Genomic DNA, 24,115 nt, shown 5'->3' on the forward strand with positions numbered 1-24,115 from the left:
TGGAGGTGGCATCTCTGCTCTCCTTTAGAGCGGCTCTGCCTTCAAGACAGCCACACACAAGTTATGATGCCTCTAAACCTTCCCAGAGCTAACGACTCCAGCCTTTATCCTGAGAGAGATACTGGCTGAGTATCCACCCATTTGTTTATGAGTCAAAACAACCTTCCCAAGCCGTTCAGCCCCTTTTCCAATATTTTGTCATCCATCCAAGACTTCCTATTTGATGGGAGGAGCAGAACACATCACTCACATCAATGATGCACAGATCTTTTGCTCTCCACCATCTTAGTAGTAGACAGAGAAAGAGGAACTTCTATAGGATAAGAGAAGAGGTAGCCAGAGGTAGGAGGAAAACCAGAAGCTGGTGGTGTCATAAAAGTCAAGAGAATTTAAGCCTCTGGAAGGAGGAAAATCTGTCAGCTATACCCTGTATTGTTATGGCAAGGTTCCAAGTAGCCTTTTGTGTTTCTTTAAACAAACAGTGACTACAGCTTTTCAAGGAAGACGGTTGTTTTACCTCCCAGAACCCTGATAAACAGCCACTGTTTTCAATAGTTTCTGAATGTAGGAGTGTGTTGCACAAGAGATTTTCCCTATTCCTGTTTTTCCCTGTAGTATAGGCAGAGTTGCTGAGTCACAGTCCCTACTTCCCAGACCCGGGAAACAAGTGTTTCCACCATATTTCTTTAAGTTGCCACTAAGAGCTAGGGAGCTCCTTCTCCTTGAGCTGCTTGGCTTTGTCCCTCATGTCTGCCTTTCATCCTAATAATTTTTGCTACACCCGGTAGAGTACTGTAGGCACTCTGCAAATATTCACTGGAGAAATAGACATAACGTATTAAATAGACAACTTACGAAAGTATGTGCAGCAAATTTTTGAAGTGTTGCAAATGAATGTAAGTTGTGCATTTTACTCCACAGTATATGTTTGTACCACTTAAAGTTCTCAATGCTCCCCCAATTATATTGAGGATCATTGATCCATTTGTGCCATATTGACCCTTGGGCTTCAGGTTACCACTGCCAATCCCTAGAGTTTACCCCGGTTTGAAAAGTGAGGGATTTCTAGGAAGAACAGGCTAAGACCTCACTCAAAATAAGACCAGCGTGTCCAAGCACTACAGCTCACCAACTTCCTTCCCAGCTTTCTGTCACCCTTTTTCAGTTGCTCACTTAGCCAAAGTCCCATCTCAGAGGTAGCAGGGGAAGGAGAGCTCTCTAGGAAATTTTTCCAGCTAGATTTGTGGCCATCACAGTTCATTTAGACAAGGTGAAAGGTCCTTTGGGGGGAAGAAATCTCTACAGTTACTCATGCCAGGTTCCCAAGAGCACTGTTGGTGCCTGTGGCCAAAAGTTGGCCCTCTCCTTTGGAATTGCAATTCCTATTGTGAATTACAAGTCAAATTCCCAAATGTGTTCTCCTCATGGAAAACTGCCTAATTGAAATGGTTATGAATTATTCAGGGAATAACTTTATTTTCTCCCTTTGAAATGCTCTCCCAGAAGAATGACCTGTGCTGTTGAGTGTATGTGTGTGTGTGTATAGGTATATATATATAACAGAATTTTGCAAATTTAACAATTCCAGATGTTTTCCTAGCACTCAAATCACTGTTTCTTTCCTCTCAAATTTTCCCACCAGCGTTTAGATTTTTTTAAGTATATGGTTTGCCATATTCTGGCTACGTTCAGGAATTCTCAAACCCTGTTTATAGATGAGAAAGGAATCACAGAGGCATTTTGCTTTTGTGGATCCAGTTTGGGTGTTTTCTTTGTTCATTGTGTGGCTTTTACTTCCAGTTTTAAAACTTTCTTTTCTACAAAAAGAATTGTAGTTAAAATGTGGTTTTGCAGTGAAAGCAATTTTAGGTAGAAGAACATTTTTCTTAAACATTATAGAGACCTTTTTGGTCAGAGTGGCTTCAAAATAATTTGTGTTTGTAGACACAGTAATGGGGTGACTTGACCAAGGCCACTGTGTTTGCCAATTGCATAATGTCACAAAGGGGTTTACAGGTCAGGGATGCTCTGTGCCTTAAGCATCTTGACCGGTGGGTCTTCATTTATCAATTTAGCCAACAGCAACTGTGTAACTTCCACGTGCCAGGCACTGTGCCAAGGGACCAGTGCAGTGCAGTTGTGAAGACAGTGGTTGTCATCAGAGCGCCCTGGCTTCTCCACACTGTTGGGGCTGATGTGTGTCCTGGAGTCCTCTTCTGTCAGTAACCTTTCACACTGAACCCACTGGGGCAAGTTGCTTACCTAGGGTCTATGGCAGATAATGGGGAATACTAAGGGGCTTAACATGGGAGCACCAAGGATCCAAGGAGATGCTGGAGCAGCTAAGAGGATGGGAAGGGTCCCTTTGGCTGCAGTAATCAGAGAGGGCTTCCTGGAGGAGGCAGCATCTAGCACAGCCCTGAGAGCTGCACAAAGATTGCTGTCACAATCTAAGTTTCTTATCTAGAAAAAGCACTCTCTGCCTCCTTCTTGCTGCCTCACCAGCTTATTCAAAATTTTTTATTACATTTGGGGAAGTCAACTTAAAGGAGTTATTTATGAGAATGATCCTAAGGTACTGGTCACACTTATTTAAGAGGACTAAACTCTAGGAAAGAGAGAGGAGATGATTGCAATATCCTCATTCTTGGATAAATTTCTGAATTATTAGTGTATTTCCTCATGAATTCCATCCCTTGTGTGTATCACTAGCTTCCTAACAATTTATTCATTGATTAGTTTGTGTGCATAGGCCTCAGGGGTGAGGGGTTTGATATGCCAACTGAGATATGGCACAACCATCTCATCAGTCTTACAATCTCACAGAGGAAAGTGGAAGCAGAAAAATTCTGAGAAAGCTGTTTTTTCTTCATCTCCCTCCCCACTTTTGTCAGGCCCAACTGAATAAAGAATAATCCCCTAGTCATTCTAGTAACCCTCTGGAAGCCACCACCTCAGAAACTCTGTTGCCATTGTCCTCAAAGGATTTGATAACTTTCCCAGTGGTACCAAATGTCTACCAAGAAGGACAGGAGCTAACTAAATATCAAAATCGAGAAGGGGCTAACTGCCAGGGCTCTAGAATCATTCCTTCTTGAAGAATTAAAATCGAAGGAACTGCGTGTTCTCCTAGGCAAGACTATGATGAAATAAGGATGTCAATATTTTTTGGAAACCAGAATCGCTTACCTGGTAAATTTGTGTTTTCTTCCCCCAGACAAGTTTTGGTATTGTCGGCTTTCACCAAACCACAAGGTCCTGCATTATGGAGACTTGGAAGAAAGTCCTCAGGGAGAAGTGCCCCACGATTCCTTGCAGGACAAACGTAAGTGCCTCTCCTGTGTTGGAGGGCTGAGTTTTGGTTGCTTGTTCGTTTCCTGGTCACAGAATATCATGCAGAAAGACTATCAACCTCAGTAAACCCATTAGGCATGTCTCATCTAGCTGTGAGTCCTGGCCGAGCCGTCTCATCAAGCATAAGACCTTGATGGATTTGTGGTTTGGGACCGAAGAGGGGAGGGTGTAAAAGGGTGCTCACCTATCTTTCCTGAAAGACATAAACCTGGGGTTCAAACACCCACTTTTACGTTACTTGTCCAAGTGTTATTCTAAGGAGCAAAAACAATATAAACCTGATTGTCAGTTGTCTTTTTCTGATGACCCAAAATAATTTCACATGAATCATGTACTTGATTCCACCACGTTTATGCATTATACTTTACTGTATCCCACACTTATAATGCAGAGCTAATGCCAGATCCACGTATGGCTAGTTTACTTCAAAGAAGTAACTCAGACACTCAATAGCATTCTGTTGTTTCCTAAATATTCCCCAAAATACATATTATTTACACCGATTTGCTATTTCTGTACCATATCTTTTAAAGAGCCAGTCATATGCTAGATTATTTTAGCCCAACACCAAAGCAGGTTCCAGGTTTTTTTAGTCAGCATTAAGTGTACTAATTAAACAAAGTATTACAGAAATATTAAAATACACAAAGGTAATGGATTAATTTGCAAGAGAAATGAGATAAAGTTAGACATAGCCTCAGAGGATATCTCAAGTAGAGAAATCAAAGAGTGAGAAAAAAGTAAAGACACTTTAAAATAACTTTTAAAAGTCACCTTGACCCTGCCATGAGTCATATAAACAAGTCGCAAACAGAATCCTTACCTCCAGGTCCTAGCACCTTCCCCCTTGTCACCCCAGGGCCTATGGAAGTCAAATCTGTACTGTCTTCCTTGCAGCTCATGGCCATCACAGGGGAAAATAAACCACAAGTGGCAAATTCCTGACACACTCAGACTCTGGGCTGACATATCAGACAGACAGCCTGGAACATTCTCGCTTCCTCCAGCTTAAAAATGGGACAGTCTGGTCTTCATAGTGTCATTTAGTTCAGAAGGCAATCTTATTTCTTTTCATGGGAGCACTGCCTCTTCAGCCCACGTTATTTAAAACCCAGTACCGCAGAGTCTGGGGCAGTGTCTATGCATTCTTGCTATGGGGTCTCCCCAGGCCTCTGCCTGTAATAAGGACCCTCCCTTCAGGTCTCAGAAAGCCTTCCGCATCCCACCATGGACAGAGCTGGACCAGTGGTTCTCAGAGTGTGGTCTTTGGACCACCAGCAGCAGCATCACCTGGGAAATTACTAGACATGCAGCTTCTCAGATCCTCACTCCCAGACCTGATGAATCACAAACTCTGGGGATGGGGCCAACAACCTCTGTCTTAACAGACCCTCCAGGCGTTTCTGATGAGCGCTCAAATTGAGAAGTGTGGAGCCAGATGTTGCCTGACACGCTTCATAGTGCGTCCCTAAATTGGGCTTTCACCAATACGTAAATATTTTAAAAGAACAAGAAAAGTGAATCGACAGTGGCTTGCCAACTTTCAGTTTTGGCAGAAATAAAGGCTATTATAAAAGAAAATCTAACTAAAATTTAATATCACATTGCTTTCATTTTAAAAAGGGCTCTTGATCAAACAAAATGAAAGACCAGAAAGGCCTAATCTTGGAATAAAGGACAGTCCCTTGTACTAAATTAAATTAGCTGTGTGAAAAACTCACAGCAGTGTCTTCATTTTCCTCTGTTTGCTATTAACTGGTGAAAAACTCACTGATGAAACCTCCCTCATGAACTCAGAACTGTCCAGAGGCCAGCCATTTGGCATCTCTGCTCTAATGCAGTAAAATGAAAAGTTAGAGGTCAAAGCAACCACAAGCTCTATATGAAGTCTTTCACCGCCTCGTTCTTAACCTGACCAGGAAATAGGGAAAGTGGTCTGGGCAGGAAAACAAAAAAACCACAGCTGGATTCATTCCTAACCTACATGGCCCAGAGAATCGGCTCTCCCACTCACTGGGTGTGTTATTTGTCTCCGTAGTTATAGGGATTTAATCCACTCCTCAGCCCACAGATAGGCACTAGACTGGCGTGGATTGTAGGTTTAAATGCAGCACTCTCGTTCTCGCTGGTTGTGCTGCTTAGGAAGTCGGTAGCCCTGCCCCTAGAGAAGGTCGAGTCGTGGACAGCACCTGAGCCTTGAGTAGGAACAGTCTCTGGGCTAGAAACCCGAGGGCCGATGCCAGGGAGAGCCAGCTTGCCAGGGTGATTGCAGAAGAGCCAGGACAGAGCTGCAGATCTCCAAACAGTTTTTGGTCGTGGCCACAGAGTAAGGCTGCTTCTGGGAAAGGGTTGCATCAGTCCCTCTGACAGTGGCTGTGAAACTCATCCACTCCTTTCCTCTGCGGCCTTTGAAGTCTAGTAATTCAGAGTTCCAGAAGAGCTGCTCCGTAAACAGTTATCCGTTGCAAGGCAAACCAAGAATGAGTACCTGTGCAGGTGTGTGCATATGGGAGGATGTGGTTGTGTGTGTGTGTGTGTGTGTGTGTGTGTGTGTGTTGAGGAGATTATATCTGTATGCACATGTGTGCCAGGGAGGGGGTATATTTCATGTAATGAAGTCAAATGAAGCTATTGTGTGCCTGAGATGAGAAGGTCCCAGCCTAGGAAACTAAAGTTTGCTGCTTCAGGCCTGCCATCTGGTTTACATTTAATTACAGCTCGCATCCTGCCTGGAGCAAAATAGTCCATCCTCTTGGAGCCCTTAGTCAAAAACATCACTCCACTAGAAAAATGAGACATTCCTTTAATTCATTTCAAGTACCCTTGCTCTTGCCATGTACAATTGCCCTCTCTTGCGACCAAGGGGAAAATTGTCTTCCACCCCTTGAGTTAATCAGTGCTGAATACTGAGATATTGGTGAATCAAATAGCATAATTGAGTCCTCTTAATCCAGAGAGTGCAAGTGGAGATTGAGGGCCTCTCCTTAGCTGTCTTCATGTCTAAAGATTTAGCAAATCTCTCTTCTCGTATTCCTTTTGTTAGGCAGGAAACATGGCCCTTGAAAATCCACATCTCCTAACCTCCCTTCGCCCCACATTCCTCCCACCAGGTTTATAGACTCTCATCACCCCCACTAAACACCAGACTCCTCTGCTTTCCAGCAGTGCCTGGGCCCCTCAGAGACTCCCTTTGAAAGAGTCGAGGCCAGCGCTCTTCACTCCCACGTCAAAGGGTTTTGCTCCCTCACACAAGGCCATTAAGCCTATTACAGCAGAGGAGAGGAGCAATGGCCACAGCAAAGCAAAGTGGGCAATTTGGGTCATTGAAGCATGGGGAATAATTCAGGTCCCTCAATCTACAGAGAGAATTAACTTCGACTGTTGATAATGAGAACAACAGCAAATATATTACATCTTTTGAGTGTTTACTCAACACCAGGCACTGTGCTAAGAGCTCTACATTACATAATAAATTATCCTTCCCACAACCTGAAGAGGTAGGTATCATTGGAAAATTAGGATTAGGAAAATGAGGTACAGAAAGTTAAGTGACCTGTTGAAGGTCACATGTCCAATAAATAATAGAGCAAAGATCTGAATGCAACCATCCAACTCCATGGCCTAGATTTTTACCCACTTCTCCAGACCACCTAGATTCAAAGCCAGCAATGATGTTGGCTCCAGCATTGAGTTAATTCTCAGAACAGCCCTATGAGATGGATGATGTTATAGTTCTACATTGTAGACAAGAAAGCTTATGCTCCAAGAACTTAAGCCCAAAGTGGTATAGCCAGTAGGTGCACCTAGAATTCAAATCCAGGCTCTGTGATTCTAAAGGCACAGCCCTTCCAACCACTCCAGGCTTCCAAGTTAGAGTCCAGATTCTTTACTAAACTGTACTGGGATCAGCCTGCCCTTCCTCTGTATTTCTGCCCATAGGAGCTTCCACGATGGAGCTGTGTATACAGCAAGTGCTCATGGCTTACTGGTTACTTCCTGGGGTGATTTCTGCCTCAACTTGGTTCCCAGGGGTGAAAGCTAGAACAATTTTTTATCATGGTGGCCACATTTACTTTTTCAAAGACATTTTTTTTTAATCACGATTAAAGTTCCTTCCCCAGATAGTAGCAATCAAAGACTTTCCTGAACATATCTGAAGTGATAACCACTTCCAGGGCTGTGTTCAGCATGATTTGGGGGGCCGACATCTTCCAAACATAGGGAAAAATCATGGCCTAGCAAGGGACCATAGAATAGAAGAAAGAGCAGCAGTCCCAGCTCTGTCCCTCACTAGCTGTGCGACATTGCATGATTTATTTCTTCTCTTTAGTCCTCAGTCTTCCCATCTATAAAATGGGAGCGTTGAATTAGATTGTCTCAATCCAGCTCAAACTGAAAAAAGCATTGAAAGAAATGAGGCCAGGCCGCACGGAGTTAAGAGTGGGCATTAGGGAACCAGTGGTGACCCTTCTGGTTCTCATATCTCTGAACCCCACTTAGTTATGTTGCTCCTACAAAAAAGGGCCTGATAGAAACACCAGCCCTGCTTTGAAGTAATCAAGGGCCCTCTGTTGCCTCTTAAGAGTGTAGATTCAAAGGATATGAGTCTGATTCTGCTCATGGGTTTAGAGAGGACAGCATTTTAGCCTTTCTGATGCCTAATTTTCTGGTGCATCTAGAGACAAACTATGTAAAGAGCAACCTTTAAAAGCCATGCTGTATTTTTAGAATTTTGTGTTTTCCTTTTAGCCATAATCCTGTGAGTAATATAGCAGCTCGTCTCCTTGACAGGGGACAATGCATGTAAAATACATAAAATATCTAATGCCACAAGCACAGTGGAAGAGTGCTTTTTCTCCGCTGATTCCTTCTCATTAGAGATTCTAAAGACTGCTCGCATGACAGACTTTAGTGTTACTCTTGTCCTGTTCCGAGTTAATCTTGCCCAGTTTTCAAAGCCGAGGGGTAACTTACTATTTATAGATCTTCAAAGACAAGGGGTAACTTACTATTTATAGATCTTCATTGACCATGTTACACATTATACAACAGAAGACCACCCCGTGACTCAAACTCCATCTGAAGCTTGAGGAGGGTTTTGGAGTTGGTATGTTAATTATATCACAGATTCACTTCAGTGGTGGATTTTCATTGAAAAGTAAATCTTAAGTAAACCCAGCTTCCCAAAGTGCCCAAATATCTCCTCCTGGGGTAGTGATTAGGGAGCCAGGTCAGCCACTGAGAACAGGGCTGATTGTTGGTTCTGAAAATGGTTTTGAGGAGAACTGAAGTCAGAGGCTGTGGTCAAAGGTAGGTTCAGGAATCACAAGGACCGTCTAAAAGAAGATGCCAATCTCGAGCAGCCAGGCAGAGAGGGAAAGCAGTCCAAGGTCAAGGGTCACGCCATTCAGGAGAGGCTGCATCGCTACATTTTGCTGCAAGAATAAATAACCTCCACAATCTCCGTGGCTCAGGACAGCAAGAGTTTATTTCTCACTCCTCACATTACGTAACTGCCATGGGCTTTCAAAGGACTGGTCCACACAATCACAGAGACTCAGGTCAGTGGCTGCTCTGCCATCCCAGAGCTGTGCCATCTGGATGGACCACGGAACCGGATCAGTCCCTGTGGCTGGAGAAGAGAGGCTGGTAGGCGTGGACTTTTCGCTGCCTCAGCTAAGAAAGAGACCATTTCCTCTCACGTGTCATTGACCAGAGCTAATCGTATGGCTCCACCGAACTGCAGAAGTTGTTGGGAAGAGCAGTCTTCCATATGGCCGGAAGGAGAGGAGAGGCAGTCATTCGTGAGTACAAGTCAGGTCTACCAAAGAGATCTAGAATCAGGACTGAGCTAGCCGCGGGTGCCTGCAGAGAATCCTGGAAGAGTTCCTCACAGCCTCCCTCTTCTCTAGGGTTTGAGAGAGCTCTAGAGGTGTCACAGATTTGGACAAAGTTCTTAGCAACTTTAGGGCACCCGGGCAATGTTAGCTTTTAAAGAGCCTTCCTGTTAACGTCATTTTGACATTCTATATATTTTATAATTCTCTCTTCATCTAAATGTCACCCGCAAACCCAATGCCCCAGTAAAAACAGGTGAACTTTAATCATGAAATCTCTCATTGTCTTCATCATTAGAGGAGTCTGAGGAATTGATGACGCAAAGCTTCTGCAGATCCTAAGTGAGCTCCTAAATTCACAGTCCCTTACAGGAGTGAAAGATTAGGAATTGGAAAGGGACAGATGACTTTGCAGTTTTTTAAATTAAGCTTCCAAACCATCCTACTGCCTTCTCTCCATCAGATGATCTTAACAAAAGCTTTAAAGGCCCAAACCTTTCCACATCTTTTATCTTCCCCCAAGTTCTGAGTAGGATGAGAGATAACATCATTTTATCAAACTGCATTACACTCAGGATTTCCAAGATAAACACCAGCTACCACTTCCCATCAGAAAGGAATGTTCCCTTTAATTGAGTTTAATTTCATTGTCCATAAAATAGGAATAATAAAACCTGCCTCACAGAATGCTTGTGAGAAGTAATGAGATGGTAAGAGGGAGAATTTGGAGAATGAGAGTTCGGGATGGTTTAGATTCAGATAAATTTTTTTGTGATATGGTTACTTCCCCTCATTATCCAAAACTCAGAAACTAAAGAGATGTAGCAACTGTAGCAGGAGATATCCATCTGTAGGAAGCATTTGGCATTGCTCCTGGCACATAGATGTCTTCCATAAAATCGGTATCAGTACCACTATTAGTATGATTATTACCGCTGCTTCTAATACCATCACTTTTAATGCAACTATGATGGGTTTGTTGTTGTTGTTTCTGGTCTTTTTTTTTTTTAGGTATTTGCTTTATTGAACCAAATTCTACCATGAACATAGATTTTTCTCCCCAGGGATGCTTTTTACCAGGATATAAGGATATTTTTTAGTTCCTAGCCCTGGACACGGCTTGACTTCTCTTTTCTTTTCACCTCTTTTCTCTTCTAGCGGTAGTGTCTGGGAACGGCAGCCGTAGCAGCAGACTCGATGCTTAGTCTTGCTACTTTATGGACACTTAAGCTGTCACATGATGTAGTTACTTTCATTTTCTCTTATGAATTGCAGTGCCAGTGGCAGATATCAAAGCTGTGGTGACGGGAAAGGACTGCCCTCATATGAAAGAGAAAGGTGCCCTTAAACAAAACAAGGTATGATTTCCGAGTTATTGCAAGTAGTTCTCTCTGCTCAATACAGTTACTGACTGCAGTGGGCCGAGCCCTCCTTTGGTAGCTATGCTTGTGTGGTTGGTGTGTGTGTGTGTGTGTGTGAGTGCACACACGCACACACAGTTACACATCTCTTAAACTCGGCTCCTTTTCCTTTCCTCATTCCTTTTACATCTCCTACCTAGTCTTATTCTTTCTCTCATTGATCACTTGTCGAATCTCCACCATGCCTTGCATTCTCTCACTTCCTTTCTACGTACAGCCCTAGGAATTGCCCTCTCTCTGTTGTCACCAGTCTTCTCTCAAGCCTTTTCCACTCATCTCCGTCCATCCTCTGGGCCTCTCCTAACCTTCTATTTATGTTCATATTCTCCCTTCTGCACTTCCACCCCAATCCCTTTCGTTTCCTCCTTCTTAGTTACCCGCCTGGTGTCTCAGTGAAGTCTGGGAAAGGGAGGAGAGACTAGATGGCTCAAAACAAATCTTAGAAAACTTTTAAAGGCCTGATATTCTTCAGCATCATGGGAAATATTGTGAAACAGTTCAAACCCAGCTTAAGGGAGAAAATCTTCCCAGAGGTGAATATTGCTTAAATACTCTTCACCTTGCAATATTCTTCACCCTCCCCATCATGTTGTTCGCCGTGACAGCCTACATTCCATAACAGAGGGTATGGGAGGTGGCATTTTCTGAAAAGATGGAGGAATTTCCCTTGCCCCCAGTTTGGAGGTATTTGCCCTTGGAGGGGCCATCAGGGAGCCAATTTTTTACTTCTTGGCATCTTGTGTTACATAGTATCTGTCCATGAACAAAATTAATCAGCTTCATCTGGAAGCTTCAGGCACCTCAGAGCCAAAAATGTCACATAGATCAATGGGTTGCTTCTTTATTGTCCCGTGTCGTTATCTAAGAGGAATGTAAACATTATACACATCCTATTTATCAATCAGTGTTGAAGTGAATAATGCCTGCCCTGTAATTTCAGTCATTATAAGATGAAGGTGAATCCAGGTCTGCATAAGATGACCCTATCTATGGTTAAGGAAAATCAAAAGCACTACAAAAGTACTGTTTAGGAAGAAAACAGGGAGAGGATACAGCCAAGGAGACAGATAACAAGATCTTTGTTTCTTAAGTTACATGAGTATAACTCACCTCAAGTCCATATGAATCCTTCTGTGTCGAGCCTGTCACAGTGCTATCATATAAAACACTGAATGACAGAAGGGCATGCCTTGGGGTCTGTAGGTCATCTGTTACACAGCATTTCTTTCTTCTCCAAGATATGGGGAAGTAGGGATTCAACAGCTCATCATATACCAGAAGAGCATCCTTACTAAAGACGCAAGTCCCCAGCCTTCGTGGTTTTGCCTCCTGTGGGGCCGCCTTCCTTCAAGACCACCTGATAACAGACGGAGCGCCGGCTCTGCTCAGCTCCAGCTGAGGTCCCCGTGGTTATATAACACTTGGAGCCGAGCAGGACAAGGTGTGAGGAAATTGGCAGCAACAAGAGTCTGTAACCTAAAGAAGGCTAGGAGGGGTATAGTTGGCAGCCAAGCAACTTGCAAGGACTCAAGCACTCTGGTTGGGACAGCGAATTATGTAAAACAGGTGTGAAGGAACCTCTGGTTTCACCCCAACCTGTAAAGAGCCTAGGAGTTGTCACTCCTATCCTTACAGTAAGAAGAAACTGAATAAAGTGAAAATCAACAATTTTCTTGGAACTACCAGGAGAACTGATGTTGCAGGGGAGACCACAGCCATGGAATCTGGAGAGTCAGGTACATCCAGAGAGTCACAGCCAGATCTGCTCACCTGAAGCAGAATCTACTGGAGCCGTAAGCTGTAAGGTCATTTGGCTGGCAATTCTGATGACTGCTAGTATGAGAGCGAGAAACTCTTGGGGGTTGCAGTCTTGTGGGGGCATACTTTCATGGGCTTTATTTCCAGTAAACTTAGCAGATTCTCTCAGTGAAGATCTTATAGAGAGTCCCCCATCCCCCCACTGCCCCACCTCCATCATGGCTCTGGGAGGGGAAAGAGGTGAGTAATCATGGAATATGACAGAGCCTTCTCCATAACGAAGCCCTGTTCTCCAAACCTTTATCCCAGCTAGGGGAAAGGAATTTCTCCCATTGCATTCCTTTTTAGACTTCTTATCTCAACCACAGGGTTGGGGTTGGGGGGAGATATAATCAACAGCAGTCAGAACCTCAAGGAAATCAGTAAGAAACTCTGTAGCTATGCCACTGGGAAAGCTATACTACTGGAGATACACTTGAGAAGGTGACAGCCACAAGACATAGGACCCCCAAAAGATGGAGCTTTAATTGGAAAGTTATGGAGTGCTATCCCTCACCCATATCCTACCACTATACCACTAGATTCCAAAATAATAACACTGGATTATACCTGAAAGTTCTGCAAGATACAACCTCTCTCTGAGGAGGAGTATTTAGGGAAGCTCAAAGTCAGTAGGGTAGACAAAAACAGGGACACTAGAGGAATTTGAAGCCTCTGGCACTTACAGGTATAGCAAACATTTAACGTATCCCAATTCCTTGCTAGATTAACATAAGTCATCACTCTAAAGGTCTGTGTATCTCCCTTCCTATTACCTGATACAGCATGTCTGGATTTCAACAAGAAGTTACAAGCATGCCAAAAAGCAATTAAAAAACAGCCTGGAAAAACAAAGCAGTCATCAGAACCAGACTGCAATACGACACAAATGCTGGGATTATCAGACAGAGAATTTAAAATAACTGATTAAAAGGATTAGAGGCTCTAATGGAAAAAGTAAACAACATGAAAGAATAATGGGTAATATAAGCAGAGATGTGGAAACTCTAGAAATGAATCAAAAGGAAAGGGTATAAGTAAAAAGTACTGTAACAGAAGTGGAATAAAGTATGCTTTTAATGGGCTCTTCAGTAGACTTGACATGGCTGAGGAAAGGATTAGTGAGCTTGACAATGAGTCAGTAGAAACTTCCTAAACTGAAATGCCAAAAGGAAAAAAAATTAGAACATCAAAGAACTGAGGGACAATTGCAAAAAGTATAATATATGTATAATTAAAATACCAAAAGAAAGAGAATAGAACTGGAGAAATATTGAATCAGTAATGGCCAAGAACTTTCCAAAATTAAAGATAGATATCCAACCACAGATCCAGGAAGCTTATAAGATACCAAGCAGAATAAATACCAACACACATACACACACACACACACACACACACACACACACACACACACACACACCCCAGGCATATCATATTCCAACTGAAGAAAACCAAAGACAAAGAGAAAATCTTAAACCAGAGGAGGAAAAACACCTTACTGGTAGAAGAACAAATATTAAAATTAAAGTAGATTTCTCATCAGAAACCATGCAAGCAAGAAGAAAAGTAGAGTGAAATGTTTAGTGTTAAAAAAAAAAAACAACCTTAAAATTCCATATCCAGTGAAATTATCTTCCCAAAGGTGAAGGAGAGAAACACTTCTAAGATAACCAAAACCAAGGAAATTCATTGCCAGCAGACCTACTCTGCAAGAAATTCTTCAGCCAGAAGGAAAATTATATAGGTTAGAAACTTGAATCTACATAAAGAATGGAAGAGTGTCAGAGAAGGAATAAGTGAAGGTAAAATAAAAATATATTTTTTTCTTATTAATTCATCGAAAAGATAACTCTTTGCTTAAAATAATAATAGTAAAATGTGTTAGATGATTATAGCATATGGATCAGTGAAATGAATGACAGCAAAGTCATAAGGGATAGGAGGGAGGAATTGGTATACTCAAAACAGAAGACAAGGAAAAGGGAGAAAATTAAAAATAAAGAACAAATACAACACATGAAAAGAGTTACAAACATGGCCGATATAATCTAATTATATCAATAGTCATTTTAAATGTCGATGGTCTAAATACACCAATTAAAAGACAGACGTTGTCCTAGTGGATAAAAGCAAGACCAACTATATGGTTTTCTACAAGAAACCCACTTAAATATAAAGACTAAGATAGGTGAAAGTAAGGGGATGGACAAAGATATCAAAATACATGAGACAACTTGAGAGAACTGAAAGGAGACATTCACAAACCCATTATTATCCTGGAGATTCTGGTACCCTTCTGTCAGTAATTGATATATCAAGTGGAAAGAAAATCAATAAGGATATTGATTACTTGAACAGCACCATCAGTCAACTACATCCAATTAACAAATCCACCCAACAACAGAATACACATTTTCTTCAACCTTACAAGAAACATTCACCAAGATAGACCACATTCTGGGCCATAAAATACCTCTTAACAAATTTAAAAGAAGAGCAATCATACAAAGTATGTTTTACTTCACAATGGAATGAGACTAGTAATAAAGAACAGAAAGATAGATGGAAAATCCCCCAAATGTTTGGAAATTGAAAACACACTATCAAATAACCCATAGTTTAAAGAAGAAGTCTAAAGAGAAATTACAAAATGTTTTAAACTAAGTAGAATGAAAATATAACTTATCAAAATGTGTGGGTTTTAGTGAAAGCTGTGTGTAGAGGGAAGTTTATACTATTAAATGCATATATTAGAAAAGAGGAAGGATCTAAAATCAATAATGTTTCCACCTTAGGAAACTAGAGAAAAAGAGCAATTTAAGCCTAAAGCAAGCAGAAGAAAAGAAATAGTAATATTAGAGATGAATAAAATTGAAAATAAGAAAACAGTAGAGAAAATCAAAACTTGGTCCTTGGAAAAGATAAATAAAATTGATAAATTTCTAGCCTAACTAACCAAGAGAAAATGAAAGAAGATACAAGTTACCAATATCAAAACAGGTGTAGAGATGATGTCTCATTGGAGCCTAGGATATGTGTGGGTAGTTTGGCCTTCTTGTAGGAGATTCCTCTCCCCTAGAGGAGATCAGCAAAACAAACTGAGTAAATGACATTTCCAAACTTTTAAAAAACTTGTAAATGACACATAGAAAATTGGACAGGTGGGTGGACAGATGGATGGATGGATGGATAATGGGGCACACTGCTATAAACACATAAATAAGACTTCAAATGGAGGCTACTTCCTGGGATTCACTGGCAGAGATATTCCAGCCACTCCCAGCTTTTCTAGGCTGCCTTGAGGGCTGAGAGAAACAGCGGTATCTCTACCAGCCTGGCTCTTTCATTTGTATGCATATGAAAATTGTTTGTCTTGTAATGCTAATAGCATTCATACATCTGGTTCATCGGGTAAAACGTCAAAAGGCAGAAAGGAAACCCACAGTTCTAATAATTTATTTCCTCAATCCACCCACACCCACACCCCTTCCCCATTGCTCCAGAGGCCTGCTCCTCCCTACGTCTGGGACTTCTGGATAGGAGAGGGGAGACCTGCAGCTTAAAAGGAGAGTTGGCCAAAATCTGTCTACAGGAGGTCTGTCAGTGCTCGGCAGTGGGCAGCACCCAAGGCGTGTTGCTGGCTCTTCAGCTTTTCCAACTAGAGAGTAGGTTCTGACATTTTGTGCCACAGGACTTTCCATTAGCTTAATTACTGAACAGGGCAAACTGGGACATTAGCATCTTTAAGGCAGACACTTGTTAATAGCAAGATGTTGGTAACCGCTAGTACTTCTCACTCATTCAACATCTGGCATGCCAGTCATGGTCTAAGGCTTGCTCATGGAGTCATTCACTCAGTGTGCATTAGAGCACCTGAGATAGGAAAGACTCTGGGCACAGAGTGATGAACAGGCAGACATGGCCCTGTCCTCCTGCAGCTAGAGTCCAATGTATTTAAAAGAGATTGGTGCAACAGACAAATTTCTGTGGACACAAGAAGTGTTGGCTTCTTCACAGAGAGATTAGCAAACGTCTAACACTTAGGAAATGTCTAACACTTGAAAAGAATTATCATGGGTGAATGCAAATTCAATTGGAAGAATTTGACTTTCGAGGATTAAGGATTCTAAATTTAAACTCTGTGGTTCATAAAATAAAGTTGATTTGTCGCCATATCTTTGAAAGTGGGCATTCCTGGTACTTATCCCACTGATTTGGGCCTTAAGAGTTAAACAGTTAACATGTAATCCCCAGAGGGAAGATATGACCACGTCTCAGTGAAAGGGATAGGAATATATTTGACATGAAAGAAGCTTGAAGCTCACCATGTCCAGAGCCCAGCTTTTATTTTTCCAGTATGATTTCATGTACCTGAAATAAGAAGCAGATTATACTAGAAGCTGATGTTCTAGCCTCAGCTTGAAAAGCCTGGTCTTAACCAAAAAGCCTTTTATTCAGATTTACTTCGTTTCACCATTCATACTCATCATGTATTGAGTATCTTCTTTATACCAGGCCTGTGCCGGGTGCTGGGAATCCAAAGATAAATACGACCTGGCGCCTGTCCTTGGGTGTCTAACAGATACAAGACTTAAGTATCAACATGAAATTACAATCCAGTGTTGCCTATGCCCCAGTAAATTTAAATACCAGGAGAGCCTGGGAGACTTGAGAAAGCTGGTGGAGGAAATGATGTCTGAGCTGGCTTTTGAAAAGGAGAAGTGAGGGGAAGACTTTCTAGGAGGAGGAAACAATATGTGAAAAGGCACGTGGGGCCTTTTGACATGTAAAAGTACATCCTCTGATTGAGAAACATTGAATTCAGAGTACAGGATTGGTGGGGACAGAGAGAAGAAAATGGGTTAGAGAACTACTGGCTGATCATGCTAAGATAGCTGGGGACCAGAACATTATAGCTGCTTATAGAAGGCAAGATCCTATCTTATTATTCACTATATGAATGATTGAGTTTGCCTTCTAAAATGTAAACTCAAACTCATAGATATACAGATGAGCAACAATGCTTCATAGCTATGATATCTAGTTCTCTGGCTATATTTAGTACACACACATGCCAAGTTATATCCTGCACCTTTAATCACAATTCTTTGACCTCAAGATAACGTAGATAGATAGTGGAGAGCCAACATAATTAAAGTGAATGCCAGGCGAGATGGCCAAATGAGGCAAGTCACCCAAAGCAACGTAAGGAATGGCGGCCAACGCTATACACCGAAAATATGTTGTCTAAAACTCTACTCTCGTATTCAGTCAAGCCATCATCTGACCCCTGGAAGATGGCAATCCCCAAACCAAGGCACCATCATGCCCTGACCCCACATGCCTTGTCTCTAGTCCCAGGGCTAGAGGGTTGAATATGGGGTCAGAGACCATAGGATCAGTTCCTCCCGTATCCTCTAACCCCAGAACTCACTTATCCCAGGCCTTCCTCCACATGGTGAGGTGGGAGATGTGCATTAGTGGAGCAGAGGATGGAAATAAGCTGCTCCTGGACGTGATTCTCCACTGACTTAAGTCCAGAGGGAATACAAGACCTTAGGTAGCGAGTAGCAAAGCCCCAGAGCATCAGATGTCTAAGAAAGTGTTGTGGTGTGTGACAAGGAGCCCCTGAGGGGGACACTGCCCCAGATCCATGACTGCTTACTCCACCATCTCCTGGCACCTCTCTCCCTCACAGACAGTGTGGACAGGTGGCAGCTTCTGGAGTGTTAGCCTGAGACGCCACCGCTCCCAGCTCCTCAGTCTGCTTGCTCAAAGTGCTGGAGAGCTGACCTCCACTGATGCCTCAATGACAGCCGGCCAGGGACGTCAGTGAAACTCGTTATAAGTGATAGCAGCCTTTAACGCAGTCATGCGGGTCAGAGAAGTAATTCCTCCAACCCCTCCCAGGCAGCTTTGGTGAAATTAAAGTGGGGAATGATATTCTCACGAATTTCCTCTTTCCTCCCTGTGTTTATCAGAAATCTAGGTCATGACAGCTCCACTCATTCATGTCTTCACTGCTAAATGCCTTAGAAGGGCAAAACCCAAAGTTTGAGGCCCCCTCCTTTTTCTTTCTGCTCCCTCCCTGCCCTGCAGAAGAGAAAGTGTCACCAAGGACAACCACGCTGACACTCTGGTCTCGAGTGACTTCAGCACCTAGTCAAGAGGCCACGTCTGGGCTCTGGTGATGCCCACACCTGCTGTCGTAAGCAAGGGGATGGATTAGCCATGCGCCTGCCCTAAGCAAAGTGGCAGTCATGGTCCAACGTCAGCCGGAAATCCATTGTCAGTTTCACCTTTTCCTGTTGACCTCCGAAGGTCACGTGGTGCTGCTGTAATGTACTGACTGGGTGTCCAAAAGCAAAGCCTGTCTTCTCCTTTCTCTCCAGTCTCTCAAGTATGAGTCAAAGACTTTTCCTAATGAATGACACTGAGATTAGTAAAGAAATCATCATCTATATCAGTGTTTCTCATCTAAGAACAGTCTTTATGAATTTATGAGATTAGAGCTTAACATTTTGTTGAAAAAATGTTTTCAGTTTTTTAAAAGAAAATAAGTCACCTGTGATCCTAGCACCTTAACATAATTATTTTCATTTCACAATTTGCTTCCAGTTTCCAACCACAGGAAGACATTGTTCATAATTGTGATTTATATGTATATAGTGTTCATTTCTCTTGCTTTTTTTCACTTAAGATCAGATTTTCATAATTATACTGAATGCCTGACTGCACGTATTTCTCTGGGTTGCTAATTTGTGATTTTTTTTGATGGTTTACCCAAGGAAGGGAGGACATTTATTTAGTTTCTCATATTATGTTCTTACAGGTAATGATATATACAGCTTTTGCTTCCTTTTGAATTTTCTTTAGGAATAACCCCGGGAGTGGGACCCCTGGTTCTTGATATGGATTGCCTTACTGACTTTTTTAAAAGGATGACACCAATTATGGTACCACTACTAGGGCCCATGACCATTTTCATTATAAACTAAAAGACCCAAAAGAGATGCCAAACTTATGGGAAAATTGTTTTTGTTTGTTTGTTTTGGCAAACTCTTTTTTAACATTATTGATCTTAACTGGGCAGGCTTGAATGGAATCCTAAGGAAGAAAAAAATGAAAAATACAGGAACTTCCCTGGTAGTGCAGGGGTTAAGAATCCGCCTGCCAAAGCAGGGGACACGGGTTCGATCCCTGGTCTGGGAAGATCCCACATGCCGCGGAGCAACTAAGCCCTGCGCCACACTCCTGAGCCTACGCTCTAGAGCCCACAAGCCACAACTACTGAGCCTGTGTGCCACAACTACTGAAGCCCGCGTGCCTAGAGCCTGTGCTCCGCAACGAGAGAAGCCACTGCAACGAGAAGCCGCACACTGCAACAAAGAGTAGCCCCGGCTCACCGCAGCTAGAGAAAGCCCACGCGCAGCAACGAAGACCCAACACAACCAAAAATAAATTTTTTAAAAAATGAAATATGCAGAGGGGGGTAGTTTTGCAGAACAGATCCCATTCTATGACTCAGCATTCTTTCCTTCACTTGTTTCTATTTCTGGTAGGGCGAGGATGCCCTAAGAGTATGAGATACTGGTACGTCTGGGCTCAGAACAAGAGCTGCTTTCCCTTAATGATGGGACAGCTAGAGGTGAGCCAGACACAGATTAAAATTCACGAGAGCCACAAATAGCCTGATGGTTTGCTGTGTCAGGAGAGGCATCCAGCTAATGCTGGGCCTTTGGAGTTCACTTGGAAGAATTCTTTCTCATCCGAAATCTGAAGGCATTGACCTCATCTTTCTGCCTGCTGTCTTCTTTCTGGGGGTATTCTTGCTGTGACTTACTGGCCAAAGGCAAATCCTCTGACAGATGTTGAGGCAGAGAGTGATGTGGAGCGATCTACCTCCCCAAGAAAGAACGCCTGTGGGTAGTTACTGAGAGTGCAGCTCCCAGATCATAGCACAAGAGAAAGGGGCGGTCGCCAGTGGCGCCTAATAGACCCAGAGAAGGAAGGTTAGCACGTGTGTTACAGTGATGCAAAGCGCCGATGTGGACTCATTTGGCCCTTCCCTCCAAATGAGGAGTTGTTAGGGTGTTGAGCTGTGCAATGACTCTCGTCTTGCATAGGTTGTACCCTGCTGTCAGTCCAATAGAAAAACCATAGTATCCAATATTGCACAGTGCATACAATTCGAGAAGCATATATTAACATACATATTAGGCATGACGCTGAGTGTCTCAGCCAAGGTCATTCAGCTACAATGAAATGACAGTGTCACTTAGTCCTTGGTCCTGGGGGTCTGTCTCATAGTCTGTATTATGAATGAACCCAGACATTCGAACGAACACTCACCAATGAATGAGCCCCAGCTATTCTGCCACTTGGGCCCATGCTCTCCTTTATACCCTGCAGCCACTATAGGATAAAACTAGGTTTTGTGTAGCCTTTGCTCTACAGTAGTTCAGAGGTCAAAGGGCAGACGTGTTACCTACAGATAATGAATTCATCCAGAAGCCTCATTACCTCCTACGCAGCTTCCATGTTTTAGCAAGTTCATACCCCTACGGACACCTGTCTGTTTGGAAATGATAGAAGATAGAGCGGCCCGTAATGCTGCTGATTGGGAAGGAGTTTCCTGTTTTTCATGGTCTCCCCGGGAGGGGGATGCTGAAGATAGGAGAGTAGCACAGCTTTGGGGATATGTGGCCTTGGACAACTCACTTAACCTCTCTGAGCTCCTTTGCATAAAAGGGGAATGATAACATGTGCTCCATGCACTGTCTTGAGAATTAAATGAGATGGTTCACGCAGACTCCCCCTGAACAGAGAGAAGGAAATGTGCTGTGAACCTTGAAAAACATGCTCCTTCCTCCTGTCAGCCTCACGGCTGCTCCTCTTGCCTGGACACACTGTAGGCACTATTCCATGTTCAATCTGCAGCCATTTGTGACTACAAAACAGATGTGTCAACTTTCCTCAGTGTGCTGTTTTCTCTAATCTCTCTTAGGAGGTGCTTGAACTTGCTTTCTCGATCTTGTATGACTCAAACTGCCAGCTGAACTTCATAGCTCCTGACAAGCATGAGGTAAGGGTCTCAGTGGGGTTAATTTATGAGAGAACGTCGTATTTTCTCCAGAGAAACAAGCAGGTAAAAAATATTGGGAAGAAAGGAATTTCATTTTTTTAAAATGTCTACCTGAGAAAAATCACGAGCAAAGGTACATCTTGTTGACTTGGAATAGAACAGGAACCTCTCGAAAAACTGCAAGTTGTAACAGATTCAACTTCTTCTTAGCTTGATCAAGAGTTTTTGGTAAGGACTTCCCTGGCAGTCCAGTGGTGAAGACTCCGCGCTTCCACTGCAGTGGGCGTGGGTTCGATCCCTGGTTGGGGAACTAAGATCCCACATGCCACATGGCGTGGCCAAAAAATAAATAAAAACTTAAAAAATAAAAATAAAGAGTTTATGGTAAAGAAGAAGAATGTACACATGCTTCATACTCAGTAAGGGCATAATTGTTAACCCAGAGGAAGTATCAGCCCTGGCTTATAGCTTTGGTTTTCCTTGAATATTTAGCTTTGGGCCAGAATTTTCCCATGATAAACTTATTTCTATTCTTTAAAACATTTGATGGAGTAGGTTTTTTGCCATGTTTCTGTAAGTTATTTTAAGAGGTTTAGGGCTGTCTCTGCTGTTGGAATTTTATTTTTGAGATGCTTTTATTCCTTTTGACATCTTGTTATATGTATAATTTGTTTCTCTTCTTGAATCATACTGTCAGCTATATTTAAAATATTTAGCATAAATCCAGGAAAATGCATTTGTAAGATGAAGTAGCAGCTCTGGTTGATTTAACTTTTTCTCTTGTAAACTAGAACCCAACATCATGCTTGAAACTCTTATTTTTAGATGATACCATTCAAATTTTTGTTGTGCATGTGGTTACATAAAAGCTTTAGAAAGGAAGGAACGTTTTAATAGAATTTGAATTTTGTTCCCCATTTCCCCTGGGAGACTTAGCTCATTTAGAAGTTATTCTGTATTTGGTTTTCACTGGTTTGAAGCTTTTGAATAAAATTGTACATCCCAAAGAGAGGAGAAAGATTATATGCAAATCCTGCATTTAGAGCGGCACTTAAATATAATTCTGTGTTACTTGACATTTCGTTCACAGAAGGGGATGACTTTGTCTTCATCTTCCTGAAAATACACACTGTGTCCTACCATTTCTCTTTTTAAATAAAATTGTGGTTGTACACAGGCCACCGTATTCAAGATATATACGGATGTATAGGAAACTACTTCAAATGGTAGAACTGTGGATGCTATTTAAATCTATACAACGCGGTTTCTCCCAGTATACATTAATTCCAGATAAGGATAAATGTTCTGGGAGTGCCAAATTTTTATTCATATCTGCCATTTTTTACCGATGTAGTGAGGAGAAAAATGCCATACACTTGTGTAAATTAAAAGTATTCTTCAGACCACTTCCGTATCTACTACCTCATTTTATTTGCATAATCACTCCATAAAATGGAAAGTTCTGTCACAGATATCCTTGTTTATCAAAGGGGGAGAGAGAGGCCTCCCAAAATTGAATAACTCGACAATAGTACTGATAATAGTAATTATAACCGGAATACTCTGCACCAGGGACCATTCAATGCTTTATGTGCTTCACCTCTCTTAATCCTCATTCTGTAACTCTTAAGGAACAAACTAACGTTATTCCCATTTTATAAAAAAGGGAAATGAGGCACAGAGAGGTTAAGAAACTTGTCCAAGACGAAACAAGCAGTAAGTGATAGAGCTTGGATTTAAACCATGGGGGTCTTGTTCCAGAAACACTTTCTCTTTGACCCCTGCACTGTGTAGCTTGGAAGGAGGAAAGCAGGACCTGGACCCATGACTTCCTGCCAGTGCCCATCCCCAGCTTCAGCAATTATCATCTCATGGCCAATTAGGTTTCACCTATACCCTCACTCACACCCATCTGCCACAACACTCCAGATTATTTTCGAAGCTCATCCAGATATCATATCGTTTTATTTGTAAATATTCCCATGTGCATCTCTAAATAATAAAGAGTCCACTTGGAAACATAACTATCATACCACGATCACACCCAATTTTATAACGTTTTAATACCACGATTTACAGTCAGTTTTCAGATTTCTCCAACTGTCTCATCTCTGGTTTTCTTTTTTTCTTTTATACTTTGTTCAGATCAGAATCCACATAAGATCCATACATAACAATTGGTTCACGTGTTTCTTCAGCTTCCTTGAATCTATAGGTTCCTCTCTCCTTCTCTCATGAACATGTGCATGTGTTTTATTTCCTTGCAATTTATTCATTGAAAAAACCAGCTCATCTGTTTGGTAGCATAGTCAATAGTCTAGATTTCGCTGATTTTAATTCTGTGTATTAGTGTCCTTGGCTGCTGTAACAAATTACCACAAATTTAGTGACTTAAAGCAACATAAATGTATTATCTTACAATTCTGGAGATCAGAAGTCAGATGCAGGTCTTTCTGGGCTAAACTCAAGGTATCGACAGAGCTGAACTCCTTTCTGGACTAGGGGATAATCCATTTCCTCACTCCTTCCTCACCTCCACCCGTCTCAGTAACGGCGGGTCGAGTCCTCACACCGCATCATTCTGACCGCCTCTTCCATACTCAAATCTCCCTCTCTCT

At 42.2% G+C, this 24,115-nt stretch overlaps 1 protein-coding gene across 3 annotated transcripts in view; it reads left to right on the forward strand.

Annotated features, from left to right (window-relative positions):
- Positions 1-24,115, forward strand: part of ELMO1 (engulfment and cell motility 1) — a 578,694-nt gene that overhangs the window by 550,310 nt on the left and 4,269 nt on the right. For all 3 annotated transcript variants that reach the window (XM_032642958.1, XM_032642959.1, XM_032642960.1), the window contains 3 exons: positions 3,218-3,325; positions 10,467-10,549; positions 21,420-21,497. In XM_032642958.1, the coding sequence (XP_032498849.1) occupies positions 3,218-3,325; positions 10,467-10,549; positions 21,420-21,497 (269 nt within the window). The remainder of the gene's footprint in view (positions 1-3,217; positions 3,326-10,466; positions 10,550-21,419; positions 21,498-24,115) is intronic.

This window comes from Phocoena sinus, chromosome 9 (assembly GCF_008692025.1).
Source record: "Phocoena sinus isolate mPhoSin1 chromosome 9, mPhoSin1.pri, whole genome shotgun sequence".
Taxonomy (NCBI): Eukaryota; Metazoa; Chordata; class Mammalia; order Artiodactyla; family Phocoenidae; genus Phocoena; species Phocoena sinus.